The sequence below is a fragment of the Chrysemys picta genome, chromosome 22 (genome assembly GCF_011386835.1).
Source record: "Chrysemys picta bellii isolate R12L10 chromosome 22, ASM1138683v2, whole genome shotgun sequence".
NCBI lineage: Eukaryota > Metazoa > Chordata > Testudines > Emydidae > Chrysemys > Chrysemys picta.
In genome coordinates this window covers 1,569,864-1,587,928 of record NC_088812.1, presented here as the reverse complement: position 1 = coordinate 1,587,928, position 18,065 = coordinate 1,569,864, and the positions used below count along the sequence as shown (strand labels likewise).

Here is an 18,065-nt window from a genome sequence, read left to right as displayed (position 1 = left end):
GGGCTGCAAGGGGGGGTAGCCCAGAGATGGACAGGTGCCCTGATCACCAACCCCCAGCACCTGGCCATGACCGGGAGGGGGGGAGGGCCCCTGGGGCAGACAATGCCCAGACCCCACACCCGGGAGGGTCCCAGATCCTGGTACCCGGGGCCAGGTGGCAGCAGGGCCTTGACGTCAGGGAAAGTGGCTGGCCCATCCCACCCTGTCGCAATAAGTACTAAAGTACAGGTGCGGTGCCCAGCCCAGCCAGCCATCCCCATCCCCTGTCCCCAAGCAGCAGGACAAGGCAGGGAAGCAGGAAGTTTGTGGGGAGGGTGCGTGCTGGACACTGTCGTCAGCCACCTCGTGCAACCCTCCCCCCGCACCCAGAGCGCGTGAAATAAACTGGGCCGGGAGGGGGCCGGCGCAGGAGAGAGAGACGCGAGCAGGGCTCAGACGGGTGGCACCGCACGGCTCACAGGTGAGCGGGAGATGCTGGGAGAACGGTGAAGGAAAGAGGTGGGGAGAGAGAGAGAAACAGCTAGACTGGACGGAAAGAGACAAGGAAACGGGCACGGAGGAGTGTGAAAGAAAGACAGAAGCGAGCGGTATGGAAGGAAGGAGGAACACTTCGGAAGAAAGCAGCGTAGAATGAGAAATAAGAAAAGCGGCTGGAGAGAGCGCGAAAGGTAGCTAAGGAAGGCAGCCAGCGGAACCAGCTAGAGAGGGAGGAGTACGAAAGAAAGATGATAGTAACAGAAATTAGAAGCAAATCTCTCTCTCACTCTCAGTCTAAAGGGGTAGGAAGAAAAGCCGCCCTGTGTCCCCCGTCCCTCCTGGGTTCGGTCCATGCTCTCTGTGCTGTGCTCCGCCCCGTGTCCCCCGTCCCTCCTGGGTTCGGTCCATGCTCTCTGTGCTGTGCTCCGCCCCGTGTCCCCCGTCCCTCCTGGGTTCGGTCCATGCTCTCTGTGCTGTGCTCCGCCCCGTGTCCCCCGTCCCTCCTGGGTTCGGTCCATGCTCTCTGTGCTGTGCTCCGCCCCGTGTCCCCCGTCCCTCCTGGGTTCAGTCCATGCTCTCTGTGCTGTGCTGGCTGGTTTTAACCCTGTCCCTCCCACGCTGCTGGCTGCCCCACAAGCACCGGTGGGTCAGGGCCTTGTTGCTGCAGGGGAGGGAGGGGGCCCATGTGGATCCCCCCAAGGTGAGTCCTTGGGGCTCTGCAATTCTGAATGGGGAGGTGCTTAGAGGGAGAGTCCCGCTGTGGGGGGTCTGCAGAGACCAAGCAAGGGCTGGGGGGTCTCAGGGAGGGGGAGGGCTGGGGGCAGGACTCCGCAATGGGGTTCGAATGGCTCCCGGGGCAGGCTGGGCTCGCTGAGGGCTGGGGTGAATTGCCGACTGGCCGTTTTTCGGTACTGCTTGTGATTCCTTCCCGGCAAACGGCTCCCGGCCCCGGCCAGCTTCAAACAGGGGCTTAGTCTTGCGCCTGGTGCTGTAGTCACCGGCTGAAATCAGGGCCCCGTCATGCCAGGCGCTGCCCAGGCGCAGAGCGAGAGACCAGCCCGGCCCCAAAGATCTGGCAGTCTCACTGCACTGGGGTGCGGGGAAACCGAGGCACAGAGCATGGCAGTGACTCGACACATGGAGCCTGGGGTAGGAACTGAACTCTGATCTCCTGAGTCCCTGCCCAGCCCTTCCACCCCCACAGCCCCACATCCCCAGCTGGTACATTGGTGACATGACTCAGCGTTCAGGGGACTTGCACGGAAAACTCGAAAATCCTGCTACCGAGGCTGAAGCCTGGCTAGGAGCTTTAGCTGCCGGCCACATTCCTGCTCCCCCGATGGCCCGAGCTGGGGCTGACTCATGGGCGTAACGCTCGGGGTGACCAGATAACCAGGGTGCACAATCAGGACACTTTTTCGGGGTGTGTGTGGGGGGGTCGGGAATAGTTGCGTATAGAAGCCAAAGCCCCTAATACTGGCTGGTCCCAATCATAGCGGGACAGCCGGTCACCCTAGTAACGCTGCACTTGCCTGTCAGGGCGTCCAGGATCGGACCCGGTCTCTATCCGGCTCCCTGCGGCTGGGTGTGATGGGACTGAATGTAACTGACACGACCCCCCCATCCTGTCCTAGCAGGACTTTAACTAGCCCCAGAGACGGGGTCCCCGGCCCTTCCGGGGACGGTTCCCCAGCCAGCAGGGAGAAGCCGGGTCCCCGGCCCTTCCGGGGGACGGCTCCCCAGCCAGAGGGAGAAGCGGGGTCCCCGGCCCTTCCGAGGACGGTTCCCCAGCCAGCAGGGAGAAGCCGGGTCCCCGGCCCTTCCGAGGGACGGTTCCCCAGCCAGAGGGAGAAGCGGGGTCCCCGGCCCTTCCGGGGGACGGTTCCCCAGCCAGAGGGAGAAGCCGGGTCCCCGGCCCTTCCGGGGACGGTTCCCCAGCCAGCAGGGAGAAGCGGGGTCCCTGGCCCTTCTGGGGACAGTTCCCCAGCCAGAGGGAGAAGCCGGGTCCCTGGCCCTTCCGGGGACGGTTCCCCAGCCAGAGGGAGAAGCGGGGTCCCCGGCCCTTCTGGGGACGGTTCCCCAGCCAGCAGGGAGAAGCGGGGCCCCCGGCCCTTCCAGGGGACGGTTCCCCAGCCAGCAGGGAGAAGCCAGGTCCCCGGCCCTTCCGGGGGACGGTTCCCCAGCCGGCAGGGAGAAGCGGGGTCCCCGGCCCTTCCGGGGGACGGTTCCCCAGCTGGCAGGGAGAAGCGGGGTCCCTGGCCCTTCCGAGGGACGGTTCCCCAGCCAGCAGGGAGAAGCGGGGTCCCTGGCCCTTCTGGGGACGGTTCCCCAGCCAGAGGGAGAAGCCGGGTCCCTGGCCCTTCCGGGGACGGTTCCCCAGCCAGAGGGAGAAGCGGGGTCCCCGGCCCTTCTGGGGACGGTTCCCCAGCCAGCAGGGAGAAGCGGGGCCCCCGGCCCTTCCAGGGGACGGTTCCCCAGCCAGCAGGGAGAAGCCAGGTCCCCGGCCCTTCCGGGGGACGGTTCCCCAGCCGGCAGGGAGAAGCGGGGTCCCCGGCCCTTCCGGGGGACGGTTCCCCAGCTGGCAGGGAGAAGCGGGGTCCCTGGCCCTTCCGAGGGACGGTTCCCCAGCCGGCAGGGAGAAGCCGGGTCCCCGGCCCTTCCAGGGGACGGTTCCCCAGCCAGCAGGGAGAAGCCGGGTCCCCGGCCCTTCCGGGGACGGTTCCCCAGCCAGCAGGGAGAAGCCGGGTCCCCGGCCCTTCCAGGGGACGGTTCCCCAGCCAGCAGGGAGAAGCGGGGTCCCCGGCCCTTCCGGGGGACGGTTCCCCAGCCGGCAGGGAGAAGCGGGGTCCCCGGCCCTTCCGGGGGACGGTTCCCCAGCCGGCAGGGAGAAGCGGGGTCCCCAGCCCTTCTGGGAACGGTTCCCCAGCCGGCAGGGAGAAGCCGGGTCCCCGGCCCTTCCAGGGGACGGTTCCCCAGCCAGCAGGGAGAAGCCGGGTCCCCGGCCCTTCCAGGGGACGGTTCCCCAGCCAGCAGAGAGAAGCGGGGTCCCCGGCCCTTCCGGGGGACGGTTCCCCAGCCGGCAGGGAGAAGCCGGGTCCCCGGCCCTTCCAGGGGACGGTTCCCCAGCCAGTAGGGAGAAGCGGGGTCCCCGGCCCTTCCGGGGACGGTTCCCCAGCCAGCAGGGAGAAGCCGGGTCCCCGGCCCTTCCAGGGGACGGTTCCCCAGCCAGCAGGGAGAAGCGGGGTCCCTGGCCCTTCCGGGGGACGGTTCCCCAGCCGGCAGGGAGAAGCGGGGTCCCCGGCCCTTCTGGGAACGGTTCCCCAGCCGGCAGGGAGAAGCCGGGTCCCCGGCCCTTCCGGGGGACGGTTCCCCAGCCGGCAGGGAGAAGCGGGGCCCCGGCCCTTCCGGGGGACGGTTCCCCAGCCAGCAGGGAGAAGCGGGGCCCCCGGCCCTTCCGGGGGATGGTTCCCCAGCCGGCAGGGAGAAGCGGGGTCCCCGGCCCTTCTGGGGACGGTTCCCCAGCCAGCAGGGAGAAGCGGGGTCCCCGGCCCTTCTGGGGACGGTTCCCCAGCCAGCAGGGAGAAGCGGGGCCCCCGGCCCTTCCGGGGGACAGTTCCCCAGCCGGCAGGGAGAAGCGGGGTCCCCGGCCCTTCCGGGGACGGTTCCCCAGCCAGAGGGAGAAGCGGGGTCCCCGGCCCTTCTGGGAACGGTTCCCCAGCCAGCAGGGAGAAGCCGGGTCCCTGGCCCTTCCCAGGGGTGTTGGGGAAATCACATTTTCAGGTGATTCGTCATCCGAAATGTGCTCTAACCAGATTTCCCCATCGCTGCATTCTTTGTCCCACGCCCTTTCGCTCACCTCAGAGCACCTGGCTCCAGCTTCCGCTGTCACCTTTGTTCCCATCATCCCGGAGTAGGTGAGGGGGCAGAGAGGCGCAGTGTTTAGAGAGGTGGGCTGGCCCCGGGTTTGAGTCCCTGTCGGACTGTGGGTGAGCCATGGAGCCGCTTTGGGGCCCCAGTGTGCAATGGGGATGCCCAGATACCAGAGTGGGGGCCTGGTAAGTACCTACCATTAGCGACTGTATAGTCTAGAGTCCACCACTGGCGATACGAGCCACTGGTGCTTTCCATCCATGGAGTTCAAAGCACTTCACGGAGGCAGGACCATCCCCCCATCCCTTTTACAGAGAGGGGAAACTGAGGCATGGATCGGGGAGGAATTGGCACAAGATAATAGAAACCCTGACTGTGCTCTGACCACTAGATCCCATTCACCTCCCAGAGCTAGGGATAGAACCCAGGTGTGACAATGCGGTTCTGGCGGAACCCAACTGAGAGTGCCAACTCAGGACAAATTGCTCAAATAGGGCAGTTACAGCCCAAGGCTGGGTTTTTTTCCACCTCAAAGGCAAACCAAACCAGCCAGACTAAGAGGACTTCAGTCTCATCCCACTGGCTAACTGCAAGTCTCACAAGCAATCTCCTTAGACACTCCAGTTTCCCAGTATTACCACCAGTACCACTCGTTATGGGGACAAATGGTTATGAAAACCAAGACCCCAGTAAAAGAAAAAGGTTCTCCTGATCCCAAAGGACCAAGCCCCAGACCCAGGTCAATATACAAATCAGATCTTACCCACAAATCACGCTGTTGTCAATCCTTTAGAATCTAAAATCTAAAGGTTTATTCATAAAAGGAAAAAGGTAGAGATGAGAGTTAGAATTGGTTAAATGGAATCAATTACATACAGTAATGGCAAAGGTCTTGGCTCAGGCTTGCAGCAGCGATGGAATAAACTGCAGGTTCAAATCAAGTCTCTGGAATACATCCCCCGCTGGGATGGGTCCTCAGTCCTTTGTTCAAAGCTTCAGTTTGTAGCAAAGTTCCTCCAGAGGTAAGAAGCAGGATTGAAGACCAAATGGAGATGAGGCATCAGCCTTATATAGTCTTTTCCAGGTGTAAGATCACCTCTTTGTTCTTACTGTGGAAAATTACAGCAAAATGGAGTCTGGAGTCACATGGGCAAGTTCCTGCATACTTTGCTGAGTCTCAAGGCATATTTGCCTTCTCTCAATGGGTCCATTGTGTAGCTAATGGTCCTTAATGGGCCATCAAGCAAGCTAGGCAGAGCTAACACCAGTTCGTCTGGGATGTCACCCAGCAGCATAGCATAAGTTTGAAATACAGACAGTATAGAGCCAATATTCATAACTTCAACTACAAAAGTGATACACACACATAGACAGCATAATCATAACCAGTAAACCATAATCTTGTCTTAGACACCCCATTTGACCCCCTTTATACAAGATTTGCGTGCCACTACAGGACCTCGGTTGCAACAATGATCTATATGGTCCCAGATTATATCAATAACGTCACACCAGGAGTCCTGGCTCCCAAACCCCCCTGCTCTAACCACTATCCCTCACTCCCCTCCCAGAACTGGGGGTAGCCTGCTGCTCTCAGCAATCCGCCACAGCTGCCTTCCTGTAGGGTGATCAGCTGTCCTGATTTCATAGGGACAGTCCCGATTTTGGGTCTTTTTCTTATATAGGCTCCTGTTCCCCCCCACCCCCGTCCCGATTTGTCACACTTGCTGTCTGGGCACCCTACCTTCCGGGCAGTAACACGACTGTCGCCGCCTGTCTATTACCCCTAAACTCTGACCCCTGTGCTGCTAACGGCTCCCCTCGTGAACCGATCTCACCCCCTGCTGTCCCGCCCCTGCTTCCCAGCCGGAAAGGGAAGAGGCTGTCTAACACAGCTGCCCGGGATTTTTACTGCTCTGGTTCCTGGGTGTGGAACAGCTGTTGAGCAGACAACATCCCAGGCAAGTCCCTTTATCCAAGTGTAACACCTGTGAGCGCAGCACCGTTATCCCGGGTTTATCGCTGCGCACGTGACACACCAAGGACAAGCTCGGCCCGTGTAGCTGGCCCAGGACTAGAACCAGTGTCTTGCTGGGGCTCTGTGACAGGGAGTGACGGGGGCCCTGCGTCTGTGCGATGCAAGCGAGGCCTTGAGCACAACCTGGACCTCACGCTGCCCTCAGGGGCCGTCCCTCCCCAGTCCCCTCGCTGTCCTTTAGCACCATCTCCCCGTCCGAGCACCAGGGCCACCTCCTCCCAGCGGTTCTCCCCCTGCGTAGCCCAGGCCTGACAATCTCACCCCGAGATCCCCGTGTCCAGCCCGTAGCTTGTGGTGGAGCTAGAGCAAAGATCTGAAGTCAAAGTACAGAGCCTGAATGAGGGAGCAAACGCCCCGGGCCTGGCCCTGACTAATCACCGTTCCTGATCAAAACCTGCCCCTTAGTCCAGTCCCAATGGGTGGGGCCCAGGGCTGGGGGATTGATTGGGCTGGAATAAATGGACCCTAAGAGCCAGAGGTGTTAACACGACCCTGGAACCGGCCACCATGAACCTGGGGGGGGTTGGGAGCCGGAGACTCTGCTCAGCGCCCCGGCAAACCCGCCAGCAAAGAGCCTTGGAGCCTTTTATTAGAGACCGAAAAGCAGGGGCGGGGGAGGGTGGTTAACGCAGTAAGGTTTTCATTTGAACAACAGCCCTGGGCCCCCAGCCGGGGAGGGGGTTCAAGCCCCGCCCTTGGACGCTTTGGGGTGGTGTTAAAGCCGGTGATAACTGGCCTGGTTGCGGGACAGGGATGGGCTGAGCGGGGCTGGAGCAGGTGTTGCTGCGGTTTCTAGATGACAAACACACGCCAAAGGGGGAAGAACAAACAGGAACTGCAGCATTTATTGTCTTTGAACTTGACTTTTCCTTATCAGCTCGTTACTGGACAAACACAGGCCTGGCACACGGGCTGGGCAGCCGTACCAAGATCTGGCAGACACAGACCTGCGTCAGGCTGCCTAGGGTGGTGCTTTTTGTGGTCGCGGGCTCACCGCAGTGTTGCAAAAATCTCTATCAAAGCAGCCCCGTAGCAACCCAAAGGCACAAGGCGAGCGGTGGGAAAGAGGAGCTAGAAGGTGTGGAAGGAAAAGGCCACCCGAGGGGCGTGGGAAGGGCTCATATGCCAGGGGGTGGTTGTCCTCTGGGTCGCCCGCTCTGGCCTGCTCTGCTCAGGCCAGCTCTTGGGATCGGGACAACAAAGGTCCAATGGTGAGGCCCCCAGCCGGGCCAGGGGCAGCACAGCCCATCCGCCCATGGCTTTGTCCACCCCTTAGGCCTCATTTCCAGCCCACCAATTCTGGCCCCATGCTGCCCTCGTTTCCCAGGCCTGGTTTTAACACAGTCCCTGAGTTACCGCAGGAGGCCTTTGGCTTGCGTCTGACCGTGTCGCCCGGTGGCACTGTTTCCCATCGGCGACGGCGTTCGTTGCTCTAGGTCAACGTGACGCTTCAGGGACTTTTAGTCACTTTCCCGCAGTGGCACTCACAATAGGACGTTAAATCTGTAGCCCCAGTTAGCATGACGGAGCTCGGTCAGACTTTTCCTCTCAACTGTGAGCAACTCACTCTTAATCTTCTCCTGGATAAACCAGCTGGAAACCAGCGTCGGCCGCTCCGAGGCCCTGCAGAGGAAGGTGCCAGCGTTGGCCCTTAGCTTCTCTCCCTCCCGGGGGTCTGAGTTCCTCTCTCTGCAACACGCACCCAGCATTGCAGATGAGGTCTGGTCAGGGCCTTGTGTAACAGAACCACTGGAAATACCTTGCCTGCCAGCCTGGCTGAGCGGTCTGCATTCACGGTTCCTAGCTGCCTCCTGCCCCTCGCCTCCAACAGTGGCCAATGCCTGATACTTGAGAGGAAGGGCAGGGAGGGAAAGAACCTGGCGTGGCCTCGGCCCACTGTGCCAACCTGCAAGGAGGGACGGGAGGAAAGGGGAAGTTGGTCCCTCCAGCGAGGCAGCAGCCAAGGTAGATTGGAATCCAATAGTCTAATGAGGAACACATGTCGGTCCTGAAAGGGACTCCACGGTGGTGCACGTCCCGTTGGGTAGATAATGTTACCAGGCCTCAGAGCGGGTTGGACGGTTTCATACTGAAACCACATTCTGGGGTAGTGTCTAAGCTATAACGTCAAGGCCGCTCGGCGTGCGGCCCCCAGCAGCAGGACACGGGACGTGGACTTTGACAGATAACATGCGCTTATTGGGCCAATAAGACACCTTTACAAGCAGATGTTTAGTTTTCGACCTGTGTCATCGTGAAACTCTTTGGAAAGTTGCATTGTGTAGGGGGAAAGTTCAAGGCTCCATTTCAGATCCAGATCACGTCAACTGATCCCCGGTGTGTGGTCTCCTCTGTGCTAGTGTCAGCGTTTAAGGCCAGAAGGAAGCATTAGCGCTGCACCTGTGTATCACGGGATGTGACACTGCACCCAGTTACAGCCCTCAGGAGACAGTCCAGCAATGCCCAGGCAGGGAATGTGATTAGGTGAGGCGTGCCCAGGTGACCACAGCAGGTGCCTCGCGCTGCAGAGGAAGGCGAACATCCCCCCTCACTCCCCCAGATCACTGAGCTGGAGGAAATTTCTGCCCCAGATCTAATGATCCGTTTGAGCCTGACCATGTGAGCGAGAGTCAGAGGCCAGGCTTCTGGACAGGAGTCTCTGGACTGCCTCAGGGCACCGGCCCACCCCGCCTGGTGGCCCAGCGCTGCTCTGTGCTGCTTCAGAGGATGGTGGCAAATAAAACCCAGCCCAGAGCACAGGGGTGCGTCAGGCACAACGCCTGCCACGCAACTGGCTGCGCCCCCTCAAGGAGGGTTGTGCTCAAAGTACAGAGCCTCATGGGTCATTTCGCTGCGATCTGGGGCCGGGCTCAGAGCCCCGGTAGGTCACCGAAGGCGGGAGAGCGACGGGGAGGAAGGACTGAGCCTGACGAGGCCCCGCAGAAAACACGTGGCAGCATCTGCAAAGGGTGGAGCCAGCGAAACACGCTGCCCTTGTCTTCACGTGACCAGGGCCGGCTCTAGCTTTTTTGCTGCCCCAAGCAGCAAAAAAAAGCGCCACCCCCTAGGCCCCCCAGCCGAGCGCTGCGCCACCCCCCCCCACCGAGCACCGCCCTCCCGCCGAGTGCCGAGCGCCGGAGCCTGCCCCCCCCCATGCGCCGAGTGCCGCCGGAATCCCCCCCAAGCGCTGAGCCCCGCGACGGCCCCTGGCGCCGGAGCCCGCCACCGCCCCCTGCCAAGCGCCGCCGGAACCCCCCTCCAGCGCCGTGCCCGCGCCGCACCCCCCCCCCCGAGCGCCGAGCCCCGCGCTGCCGGAGCCCGCCCCGCCCCCCGCCGAGCGCCGCCGGAACCCCCTTCCAGCGCCGCGCCCGCGCCGCCCCCTCGCCGAGCCCCGCGCAACCGGAGCCCGCCCCCCCAGCGCCGCGCCACGCCGCCGGAGCGCCCCCCCCACGGAATGCCGCGCCACGCTCCCCCCACCGCCCCTTACCAGGTGCCGCCCCAAGCATGTGCTTGGGTGCCTGGTGCCTAGAGCCGGCCCTGCACGTGACCCCCCCCTCCCCCACCCCTGGAGGCCCAGGCTCCGGCTTGGGGAACATGAGACCTGGGAATTTTTCGCTTCCTGGCTCATGTCCAATGATGTTGCCCAGCCCGGCTGAGTGACGCCTGATCAGAGACTGGGGTCGGTTCATGGCACCGCTGCCCACATACTGCTGCTGAGTCGCGTGGCAGAGGCACCCACCGTTCCCTTGGTCACGCGTGCAGCCCCTGGCGCTTTCCTTCCTGGTGCCCTCAGCGCATTTCAGCTTCCTGCAGATTGTCACTTACCGGCCGCCCCAAGCTGGGACGCCAGGGGAAACTGAGCCCCAGTGGTGCCATTGCTGTTCCCAGCGCCGGGGGGTGCAGCTCCCATACGTCCCGTGGCCCCTTTCCCCCATTGTTTGGTTCTGCGACTGCTTTTCTTGCAAATTATCCTGGGTTATTTTATGAGTGGTATTTATTAGGTGTATTACGGTAGCACGGGGGAGCCCAGCCATGGGCCAGGACCCACACCAAGAACAGAGCGGGGGTCCCTGCCCCACAGAGCCTCCAATCGAAGTCAATGTTACCTAGCTGAGCTCTCCCCCCCGCCCCTTCCCAGTGTCTCGGCGTCAGGCCAGGGCGGCAGTGGTGGGGGACGAGCAGTTTGCAGCAAAGCGAACGTGGTTGCTGGATTGTGGCCAGGGAGGTTGAAGTGTTCTCCTACAGGTTTTTGTATATTGCCATTCCTGATCAGGGCCACACAATAGCAGATGTAAAGGTAGCCATCTTACAGCAAAAAAACTCCAGGACCAGACTCCAAAGAGAAACTGCTGAGCTCCAGTTCATCTGCAAATTTGACACCATCAGATCAGGATTAAACAAAGACTGGGAATGGCTATCCAACTACCGAAACAGTTTCTCCTCCCTTGGTGTTCACACCTCAACTGGTAGCAGAGCACCTCACCCTCCCTGATTGAACTAACCTCGTTATCTCCACACTGATATATACCTGCCTCTGGAGATTTCCATTACTTGCATCCGAAGAAGTGAGGTTCTTACCCACGAAAGCTTATGCTCCCAATACTTCTGTTAGTCTCAAAGGTGCCACAGGACCCTCTGTTGCTTTTTACAGATTCAGACTAACACGGCTACCCCTCTGATACTTAACAACAACAAAGCGGCCGTGCCGCCCTAGGATTGGGCAGAATGCCGCCTCCAACAATCGGCCGCCCCAAGCACCAGCTTGCTCAGCTGGTGCCCGGGGCTGGCCCTGGGTCCAAGGCTTAGAGCAGGGGGGGCCTGGGAGCCAGGACTCCTAGGTTCTGTCCCCAGCTCTGCACGGCCCCGTTGTGTGACCTTGGCATGTTTACCGTCTCCAGTTCCTGTCCCCACACTTGTCTATGTAGACTGTCTCTCACTGTGTCCGTACAGAGTCTGGCACGATGGGGCCCTGATCTCGGCTGGGGTCTGGGCAGCGCCCTGCGCAACGGGGCCCTGATCTTGGCCGCGGTCTGGGCAGTGTCCGGTGCGACCGGGCCCTGATCTCGGCCGGGGTCTGGGCGGCGTCCGGCATGAGGGGGCCCTGATCTCGGTTGCAGCCTTTCAGTGCTACCATCCTAGTGACATCATAACCCTAATAATTTCCAGGGAGGGTTGAGCGCTGTAACCTCACGTCCACAGCATAAGCCTCTCCGGATTGCGCTAAAGCAGCAGCTCCGTTAGCGAGCGGCAGTAGTGGGCTGTTATCCTGTCTGCAGAGCAGCCACTCTGTCCACTCCCCATCAGCTTAGTAGTGGAGTCAAAGCTGCAGTGCCTTGATCCTCACACGCACCCCCCCACCCCCGTGGGGGGGGGCAGGGCATCACACACAGGTGGAAACTGAGTCATGGCATCACTCAGGAACGCCACGGCAGAGCAGGGCCTTGCCGCCGGTCTCCCAAGGGCTAAGCTAGAGCCCCGCCACAGGCCCATCCGGCCTTGCAGGGGACAGGTTCATGGGGCTGCGAACTGCTGGGCAGGGGCTCCCGGCTCTGGCAGCTCCCCTTGGCACCAGCTCTTACAGCCAGTTTTCTCTGGAACTGCACTGCTGCCAAAGGCATCGATCACCCGTGGAGGAAATACCGCAGGGCCCCAGGAATGCTGCCCAGCAGCCGGCGGGGAGGCCCCAGTGGGAGAGGCAGGGACTCTTCCTTGTTTGCCTTTCCCTGCCCTGCAAAGATCTCTACTTCCAGGCTGTCTTGGGCAGGCTAGCCAGCTGCCACTCCGCATCCCAGAGCCATCCCCACTGGGCTGCTAGCCAAACAGACACAGCCAAGGGAAGGGCCTTCACCCTGCTCACCTAGGGAGTGAACCCAGGAGTCCTGGCTCCCAGACCCTCCTGCTCTAACCGCTAGGCCCCACTCCCCTCCTGGAGCTGGGGAGAGAACCCAGGCATCCTGGCTCCCAGCCCCTCCTGCTCTAACCACCAGACCCCACTGCCCTCCCGGAGCTAGGGAGAGAACCCAGGCAGCCTGGATCCCAGCTCCCCACTTCTCCTCCCCACGGCCTTGATCCTGTTGCATTCCCAAGCAACTCTGGGGAGGCAGAAGATTAAATACATCAGCCAACGGGCTTCAGCCGCAAAGCGGCAGGCAAGCACTGCCCACCGCACCAAGCTGTTTATACTTGGCCAAAGTGTCTGGGTGCTAATCTCTGCGCCAGACTTCCCCCCACCCCCCTGTCTGCTCTGGGCACAGGCCCAGACGCTTCTGGACTCGGTTTCCTTCTCACCAGGCCAAGGGGTGCCCCTGCCACTCCCGGACCTCTTGCAATCTGAGAATCAGAGTTCCAGGATGCTGGGGCCGGCTGGAGGAGCAGGTTCCGTGGGGTGACTCATGGAGCTGCCGTAGGAGGGGGCTGGCTGGTTTGGTCTCACAAGATCCCGGCTTGGTCTCTCCTAGCGCCTGCGTCCCAGAGACCAGGAGCCTCCCCACCCCACTGGGTGTTTTCCAGCCCCTGGTGTGTGTGGAGTACGGGGTCACTGTGAGAGAGACAGGAACCGCTGCTCACCGGCCACTGAGATGCAGCTGCCTCTGCGGTGGAGCAACCCGTGTGCGCAACAGCCAGACGGCAACACGGCACAACGTTTATGGGCGGTGCTGGGGGACATACCGGATGGACGGTGTCTCCTGCTGCAGTTGCGAGGGGGCTTTAGGGAAGGGAAATGGAATGAGGCAGGTGTATCCAGGGCAGCAGCGTTAGCAGCGTAAGCCAGGTAGACGGGCCAGAGGACCTTGTTTTTAATGTCTCACCCGCTTAGAATTAAGCTGCCAGTTCAGAGGGGAGAGCGCCCCCTACTGAACCCCCACCCCACTCCCTGCAGCACAGCGCCCCCTAGTGCCAGGCTGGGGCATTAGGGTCAGCATTGACCGTCAGGGGAGAGCGCCCCCTACTGAACTCCCACCCCACTCCCTGCAGCACAGCGCCCCCTAGTGCCAGGCTGGGGCATTAGGGTCAGCATTGACCGTCAGGGGAGAGCGCCCCCTACTGAACTCCCACCCCACTCCCTGCAGCACAGCACCCCCTAGTGCCAGGCTGGGGCATTGGGGGCAGCATTGACCATCAGGGGAGAGCGCTCCCTACTGAACTCCCACCCCACTCCCTGCAGCACAGCGCCCCCTAGTGCCAGACTGGGGCATTAGGGTCAGCATTGACCATCAGGGGAGAGCGCCCCCTACTGAACTCCCACCCCACTCCCTGCAGCACAGCGCCCCCTAGTGCCAGGCTGGGGCATTGGGGGCAGCTGACTGAGTGGCATGCACCCCTTCCCCTGCAGCACACGGTGCTCTCCCATCCAAGAGCAGACCCAGCCCCCCCAGGAGATGGGGTCACAGCCCCAAGAGGCCGGGCTTGCTCCCCGGGGCTCCTGGCCGCTCTCGCGCTAATGCAGACGGGGCCTCCCTCTCTCTAGGTCTGTGCTGGAACGACACAGGAGAGGCCTGCGACTCTGCCCCACTGAGGCTGCCCCGTCCCTGAGAATTCTGCCAGCATGAGGGCCGGCTTCCCGCACAAGCTGCTCTTCGTCTGCGTCTCCTCCTTCCTTTTCCTGCTGCTTGTCATTGTCCACCACGACGCCCCCAGGACCCTGCAGCTGTGGCTCTCGGCCGCACCCCGGCGTGAGCCTGTCTCTGCGGAGCCACTCCAGGGCAGCCCCATCTTCCAGTGGCAAGGCACTGAGGAGGAGAAAGCCAGGCACTCCATGCCTGTGCCCGTGCCCAGCCGCCCGCCGGCGTCCACCAGGCACCCGCTGCAGGTCGTCTACCCCTACAGTTACCGCTTCCTCCTGAACGAGCCGGACAAGTGCCGGGAGTGGGCGCCCTTCCTGGTGCTGCTGGTGGTGACGGAGCCCAAGGACATCGAGGCGAGGAACGCCATCCGCCAGACCTGGGGCAACGAGAGTGCCGTGCCCGGCGTCTCCATGGTGCGGCTCTTCCTGACCGGGGTCCACCCACACTACAGCTCCCAGCTGCAGCGGCTGCTGAAGGAGGAGAGCGCCCTGCATCGCGACATCATCCAGCAGGACTTCCTGGACACCTACAACAACCTGACCCTGAAGACGCTGATGGGCATGGAGTGGGTGAGCAGGCACTGCCCCAATGCCAGCTACGTGGTGAAGGCCGACAGCGACATCTTCCTCAACATGGGCTTCCTCGTCCGGGAGCTGCTGCAGCCTCAGCTGCCACCCAAGAAGGACTTCATGACGGGGTACATCTACAGGAACACTGGGCCGCTGCGGAGCAAGGCGTACAAGTGGTACGTGCCCCGGGAGGTGTACCCCAACGACACCTATCCCCCGTACTGCGGCGGCCCCGGCTACGTGCTCTCTGGAGACCTCGCCAAGAAGGTGTATGGGGTGGCCCAGACCCTCCGGGTCATCAACATGGAGGACGCGTTCATGGGGATCTGTTTGTACGAGCTGGGCGTCCGCGTGACCGACAGCCCCTGGGGCCTCTTCAACGTCTTCTGGCAGGAGTATGAGAAGTGCCGGTTCTCCAAGCTGGTGGTGGTGCATCACTTCGGGCCCACGGACCTGCTGAGGGTCTGGCCGGACTTCCTGGGCGGGAACAAGACGTGCCCCAGCTAGAGGGGTGGGGAAGGAGCTGGGACGTGTGCAGGACGCACGGGCAGGGACGCAGGCTGGGCATGGAGCCTTGCCCAGACTGACACCCCAGTGTGTACACGCATCTGCCGCTGTGTACACCCCCAATGTACACACACACACCTGCCGCTGTGTACACCCCCATGTACACACACACACCTGCCGCTGTGTAGACCCCCATGTACACACACACACACACACACACACCTGCCGCTGTGTACATCCCCATGTACACACACACACACCCCTGCCGCTGTGTACACCCCCATGTACACACACACACCTGCCGCTGTGTACACCCCCATGTACACACACACACATCTGCCGCTGTGTACATCCCCATGTACACACACACACCTGCCGCTGTGTACACCCCCATGTACACACACACACACACGCCTGCCGCTGTGTACACCCCCATGTACACACACACACACACACACACACACACATCTGCCGCTGTGTACACCCCCAATGTACAAACACACACATCTGCCGCTGTGTACGTCCCCATGTACACACACACACACACGCACCTGCCATTGTACACACACACACCTGCCGCTGTGTACACCCCCATGTACACACAGACACACACACACGCATGCCGCTGTGTACACCCCCAATGTACACACACACACACACCTGCCGCTGTGTACACCCCCATGTACACACACACACACACACACGAGTGCGCCTGCCGCTGTGTACACCCCCAATGTGTACACACACACAACTGTGTACATCCCCCACTAAACACACACACACACACACACACGCCAGGGTACACACCTTCATGTACACACACACACGCCAGGGTATACACCCTCATGTACACATACGTGCCCAACGTATCTACACAGCCCACAGCTCTGCCCCTCACTCACCAGCCGTACACCTGACACACAGACACTGCCCCAACATCCACCTGTCTCACTCCCTGACTGCCACCCCCCCACCCCACCCCGACCCCCACCCGGCCAGGCTAACCTCAGACACTGGCCAGAAACGCAGGCCCCTGGGCAATTGCTCAGGCCTGGTTGGCCGTCTAATCTCAGGGCTCTCGGCTGGACCTCAGCGAATACCCCCCCCCATGCTGGCCCCCCCAGCACAGCACACAGCGGGGTTCCTCATCCTGAAATGTCTCTTCGCTTTGCCCAGACAGCAAACAGCCCCCACGCTGCAGCTGCCCGGCAACACAGGGTTCCCCCGCCCAGCGCCTGGCTTTATTGCCGGGCTGGGTGGGGTTTTGTATTAAATTATAGATCTCTATATTTGTAATAAATGAGCTGGCTACGGGCCAGCCGGACTGAGACCTCCAGTGCTTCATTTCTCTTCCTTGCCAATTTCCCCTGCCCCTGGCTGGTGCCTTCTGAAATCAGGGGTAAAGCGATTCCCGCCTCCACCCCCCACCCCCCCCGCTGCTGCTAGGGCTTCGAAAGCGTTGGGTGGAGGGGCCTGAACACCCCTGGGTGGGGGCGGGGAATCCGGCCCTTCCCACGCTGGGCAGAACCCAGAAGGGGACCAGAGCTCCAGCTGGGCTGTCACTGGAGCGCTGGACACCGCAGGCCGCTGACCCAGCCGCTGGCGCCAGGGAAGAGCAGCTGCGCCCAACCCCAGGCGTTGTGGAGGTGCCAGGGGCCAACTCCAGCGGGTGGGGCCTGGAGGGAATCGGGGGGCCGGGTGGGGTCTTTGCTACAAAGCCAGATGCTGCCACAGAAAAATAAGGCCTGGCATGCTGCCACCTGCTGGTGACCTTCCACAAGTGCGGGCCTGGGCGTTACGCGCACGCACATCGGTTGGCTGGTCCGGGCAGAAACGCTCCCATGACTGGGCCGAGTCCAGCCACTGACCAGCGTATGGGGCCCGAACGGAGCCCGCAGGCAGGGGAGTTGCAGCGGCCGGCTGAGGGTGGGCACGCTGAGCCCCAAGGGAGGGAGACCCAATGACAGAGCCAGGAGCAGCCCGATCTGGGCTACTAGGGAGTTGGGCGCAGAGCCGACGAAGTGCTTAGCCCTGAGAGCTGTTAGTGACCCCTTCGGCGCCGTGCGGCCGAGCTGGGAATGGCGCTGCTACGTCCCCGGGTGAATTCCCCGAGCCCCCAGCGCTCTGCCATCGTCCCATTGGCTAGACGGGCCTGGCAGAGACAAATACTGAGATGTTGCACCTCATGTTGAAAGTGGCACCTGCATCCGTTTAATTGGGCTGGAGCCAGAGCTGGGCCCAAGGTACCCGGAGAACCCTGCAGCAATCCCCTGTGCCTAGATAAGAGTCGGGTGTTTATAAGGGGGCGTCTGGTGACAATTCAGTACCCGCCAGGCGCCAGCGAGCGGCATCTGTCCCGTTCTGGTCCCTGCCCCCGGCCGGGGGACACACACACGTCCTGCTGAGCTAGCAAACTGCCGATCCCCCCCCCCTCCCCGTATGGGACGGGAGCTTTGCTGGGCGTGTGCGGGTAGGACGGATCCCGGAGCCATTCCAGGACACGGGGTTCCAACCCGCGGGAAACCTGGGCCAAAGGAGAGGAGCTGCCCTCCTAAAAGAAAAACAAGCCCCCAGTCCCCCCCCGGGATGAATCCAGCCCAAGCACCTGAGACTCGCTGACCTGCAGCCAACATCTGGGCCCTGGGAGCCCCTCCCTAGCTGGGCACCGCAGCCTGGCTGCTGCTCCAGCGGGGTGGGTAACCCCTCTGTCCAAGGGCACTGCTCTCAGCGCCCCCCCACCCTAATCCCTGCTGGCCAAAACTGTTTGCAGACATTCGAGAATTCATCCTCACCGCCCCCACCCCCGGGACAGCATGGACACCTTCGCTTCTCCTCCCCATCCCACTCCCCCCAAACATCAAGGCTGGTTAGATCAGAACATCCTGGCACTTCCTCTGTTGCTAGGCAACTCCTCTTCCCTTCTCCCCTGTGCCGGCTGGTTGCCATAGCATCCTCCCCACCCCATCCCCCTTCCCCATGGAGACCAGTGGCGTCACCTCGACAATGCTGGGCCGGTAGCGGGGAAGGCACGACCTGCTA

General features: G+C 61.9%; 2 protein-coding genes across 4 annotated transcripts; both read left to right on the top strand.

Annotated features, from left to right (window-relative positions):
* The first annotated feature begins 251 nt into the window (after positions 1-251).
* LOC101943512 (beta-1,3-galactosyltransferase 2-like) lies at positions 252-16,356 on the top strand. 3 transcript variants are annotated; one of them, XM_065576515.1, is made up of 2 exons: positions 252-460; positions 13,854-16,356. In XM_065576515.1, the coding sequence occupies exon 2, from the start codon at positions 13,932-13,934 to the stop codon at positions 15,024-15,026; it is 1,095 nt and encodes a 364-aa protein (XP_065432587.1). In that variant the 5' UTR covers positions 252-460; positions 13,854-13,931; the 3' UTR covers positions 15,027-16,356. The 3 variants fall into 3 exon arrangements, with proteins under 3 accessions (XP_065432587.1, XP_065432589.1, XP_065432588.1); XM_065576517.1 differs by lacking the exon at positions 252-460 and adding an exon at positions 478-587; XM_065576516.1 differs by lacking the exon at positions 252-460 and adding an exon at positions 514-668.
* LOC135977170 (collagen alpha-1(I) chain-like) lies at positions 1,161-11,026 on the top strand. Its single transcript, XM_065576459.1, is given in 3 exon segments — positions 1,161-1,177; positions 2,862-2,895; positions 2,898-11,026. Coding segments are annotated over 3 exon segments (1,545 nt in total). The 3' UTR covers positions 4,392-11,026.
* Positions 16,357-18,065: the final 1,709 nt, after the last annotated feature.

Excerpts from the sequence above, each read along its gene's own strand:
- LOC101943512 (XM_065576515.1), top strand. The coding sequence starts at position 13,932 with ATGAGGGCCGGCTTCCCGCACAAGCTGCTCTTCGTCTGCGTCTCCTCC.